Source organism: Alexandromys fortis, unplaced genomic scaffold (assembly GCF_014885135.2).
Source record: "Alexandromys fortis isolate MF-2015 unplaced genomic scaffold, M_Fortis_MF-2015_v1.1 scaffold_60, whole genome shotgun sequence".
In the NCBI taxonomy this organism is placed as follows: domain Eukaryota; kingdom Metazoa; phylum Chordata; class Mammalia; order Rodentia; family Cricetidae; genus Alexandromys; species Alexandromys fortis.
The window spans coordinates 5,261,975-5,265,080 of record NW_026067946.1 but is presented as its reverse complement, the minus strand read 5'-3'; the positions used below and the strand labels follow the sequence as shown (position 1 = coordinate 5,265,080).

Here is a 3,106-nt window from a genome sequence, read left to right as displayed (position 1 = left end):
AAATTTATAAATGGGGGAGGTGCTCCATATAGGATTTCAAAAGGTGTCAGTCCATGAGGCCCCGGAATGTTGCGGGCCCTGTACAGGGCCAGTGGTAAGAGGAGCACCCAGTCTCTAGTGCCAGTTGCAAGCGTTAATTTGGATAAGGTCTCCTTAATTGCACTATTCATGCGTTCTACCTGCCCTGAACTTTGGGGTCCATATGCACAATGTAATTTCCATTTGACCCCTAGGAGTTTGGCCACCAACTGACTTACCTGGGAGACTAAGGCAGGCCCATTATCGGTGCCTAGGACTTGAGGCATTCCGTACCTGGGAAAGATTTCTTCCAAGAGCTTTTTGATCACCACCTTTGCGATTTCGTGTTTGGTGGGAAAGGCTTTCACCCATCCTGGAAAAGTTGTCTATGAACACCAAGAGGTATCTGTACCCATAGAGACCTGGCTTAACCTCTGTAAAGTCAATCTCCCAATGTACTCCAGGACGATGTCCCTGTGCCTGAACTCCTGGACCAAGCTTGGTTCTGCCTGCATTTACCTGAGCACAGGCTCGGCATTCATCAGTCACTTTTTGCAGGGCTCCATCCCTGTTCAGGAGGTATTGGCCTGACTCCTGTCTGTCCAACAAGGTTTTTATCTTCTTTAGCCCCAAATGAGTCAATTTATGTAAGTAATAATCTTTTCCTTGAAAACCTAATGTTGCTTTTTGGGGTCATATGTGGCCCCCATTTTCTTTAGGAGATCAATGTCCTCTTTACTATAGGGTAACGAACTGGAGGCTTGGGCCTCTTCCCGGTTCTTCAAGGGGAAAGCTTGGGAGGTCTTGGTTGATTTCATGGCAATCTCTCGAGCAGTGTTATCTGCCAGTCTATTTCCCTTTGCCTCAGGGCTTTGGCCTTTTTGATGCCCAGGGCAGTGCATAATACTTAATTTTTGGGGCAAAAATAAGGCTTTTAGGAGTGCCAGTATCTCAAGTTTGTTTTTAATTTCCTTTCCTTCTGAGGTCAGCAGCCCTCTTCTTCGATAAATTTCCCCATGTATGTGAGCCGTGGCGAAGGCATATCGGCTATCCGTATAAACATTTAGCCTCTTACCTTCTGCCATCCGGAGTGCCTGGGTCAGAGCGATGAGTTCAGCCCTCTGGGCGGAGGTGCCTGCGGGGAGGGCTTCTGCCCAAATTACCTCAGTCTCCGATGTCACTGCCGCCCCCGCTCTTTGTTCCCCATTTGCCAGGAAACTGCTGCCATCCGTGTACCAAGTATAGTCAGCATCTCGGAGGGGTTGATCTGTCAGGTCCGGCCTGGTCCCGTATATTTCCGCAAGGATCTGGAGGCAGTCATGGTGTTCCGCTTCCTCCGGCAGGGGGAGCAAGGTCGCGGGATTAAGAGCGACCACAGGTCCGAAGTGCACCCGGTCCGTATCCAGGAGCATGGCTTGGTAATGGGTCATGTGGGCATTAGAGAGCCAGCGGTCTGGAGGCTGCTTGACCAGGGCCTCCACCGCATGGGGCGCCAGGATAGTCAATGGCTGGCCCAGAGTCAGTTTACCCGCGTCCTTGGTGAGGACTGCAATCGCTGCTACCATTTGCAGACAGGGCGGCCACCCTGAAGCTACTGGGTTGAGTTTCTTTGAGAGGTAAGCTACAGGACGCCTCCAACGGCCCAGTTTTTGAGTTAGGACCCCTTTAGCTTAACCCTGTTTTTCATCCACTAACAAATTGAAAGACTTGGTAATGTCAGGGAGGCCTAAAGCAGGGGAGGCTAATAAGGCTTTCTTAATGTTTTTGAAAGCCCTCTGTTGTTCCTCTCCCCAATCAAACATTGTTCCTTGTTTAGTTAATGGATACAAGGGTGCAGCCACCTCTGCAAACCCTGGGATCCAGAGGCGGCAGTATCCCACTGTTCCCAGGAACTCTCTCAGCTGGCGGGGGGTTCCGGGGAGCAGGAATGTTAGTGATAGTCTGTTTGCGCGCCTCGGTCAGCCATCTCTGTCTATCTTTTAATTGATAACCTAGGTAAATGACTTGTTCCTGGCATATCTGAGCCTTCCTGGCTGATGCCCGATATCCTAATCGTCCCAATGTCTGTAGGAGGTCTTTTGTGCCCTCCTGACATTCTTTCTCCGAAGTGGCCGCCAGGAGGAGGTCATCAACGTATTGGAGCAATGTCAGGGCGGGGTACTGGACCTGAAAGTCTGCCAAGTCCTGGTGTAAGGCCTCATCAAAGAGAGTCGGGCTGTTCACCTTACTGGTAGCCAGCTGAACCTTCCGATTAGTCGTCCATCGATATCTCTTGCTACCAGTGGCTCCTTGGACTCAAGCAGATCATTCGCTGAGTGGCCCTGAAGTCTGGGTCAGGACTGAATGCTGGGCCCCAGTGTCTACTAGAAAGGTGACTGGTTGCCCCCCCTCCACATCAAGAGTTGTCCTGGGCTCGGGGGGGGGGGGGGTCTCCTGGCCCTGAGTTCCCTAATCCTCTAAGGTGAGGAGGGAGGTTTGGGGCCTGGGCTTCCTAGGTCCTTTTGTTCCTCCTGGGGCAATCCTTAATCCAGTGTCCTCATTCTTTACAATAGGTGCTTGGTCTCTGTCCACCTTGGCCCTAGGTCGTTCTCCCTTCCTGTCTCCCTCTCTATTCTGTCCCTGAACCACGGTGGCCAACACCCTAGTTAATTCCTTGTTTCTCCTCTTGTCTCTTTCATCCTCCCGATCTTTCATTCTTTGCCATAATCTTTCCTCTTTTTTTTCCTGGAGTCTCTCATTGAAAATCTTCTCTGCCTCTTTTAGTAGGTCTTGTATAGTATATCCCTGGAGACCCTCAAGCCTCTGCAATTTGCTTCTAATATCTGGACTAGACTGCCAAATGAAAGACATGGATACACTTGTAGTTTGTCCTGGATCTTCAGGGTCATAGGGGGTATACATCCTATAAGCGTCCTTGAGCCTCTCTAAGAAGGCTGAGGGCATCTCTTCATTTCCCTGTATTACTTGCTTAACCTGGGCCAAATTGGTGGGGCAGCTTGCTGCCCCTTGGAGACCCGCTGTGAGCAACTGGCAGTAAAGACGTAGGTCCCCTACCTGCGTCCATGAAGGGCGTGGGAGGTGGAATTAG

The 3,106-nt window shown here is 50.8% G+C and overlaps 1 protein-coding gene and 1 pseudogene across 1 annotated transcript; both read right to left on the bottom strand.

Moving 5' to 3' along the window:
- Window positions 1-692: 692 nt before the first annotated feature.
- LOC126506010 (uncharacterized) lies at window positions 693-2,310 on the bottom strand (the record flags this gene model as incomplete). Its single annotated transcript, XM_050149282.1, is given in 2 exon segments — window positions 693-1,931; window positions 1,933-2,310. Coding segments are annotated over 2 exon segments (1,617 nt in total), but the record flags the coding sequence as incomplete, so codon positions are not given.
- A 12-nt stretch (window positions 2,311-2,322) lies between these two features.
- On the bottom strand, window positions 2,323-3,102 carry LOC126506009 (uncharacterized; annotated as a pseudogene).
- Window positions 3,103-3,106: the final 4 nt, after the last annotated feature.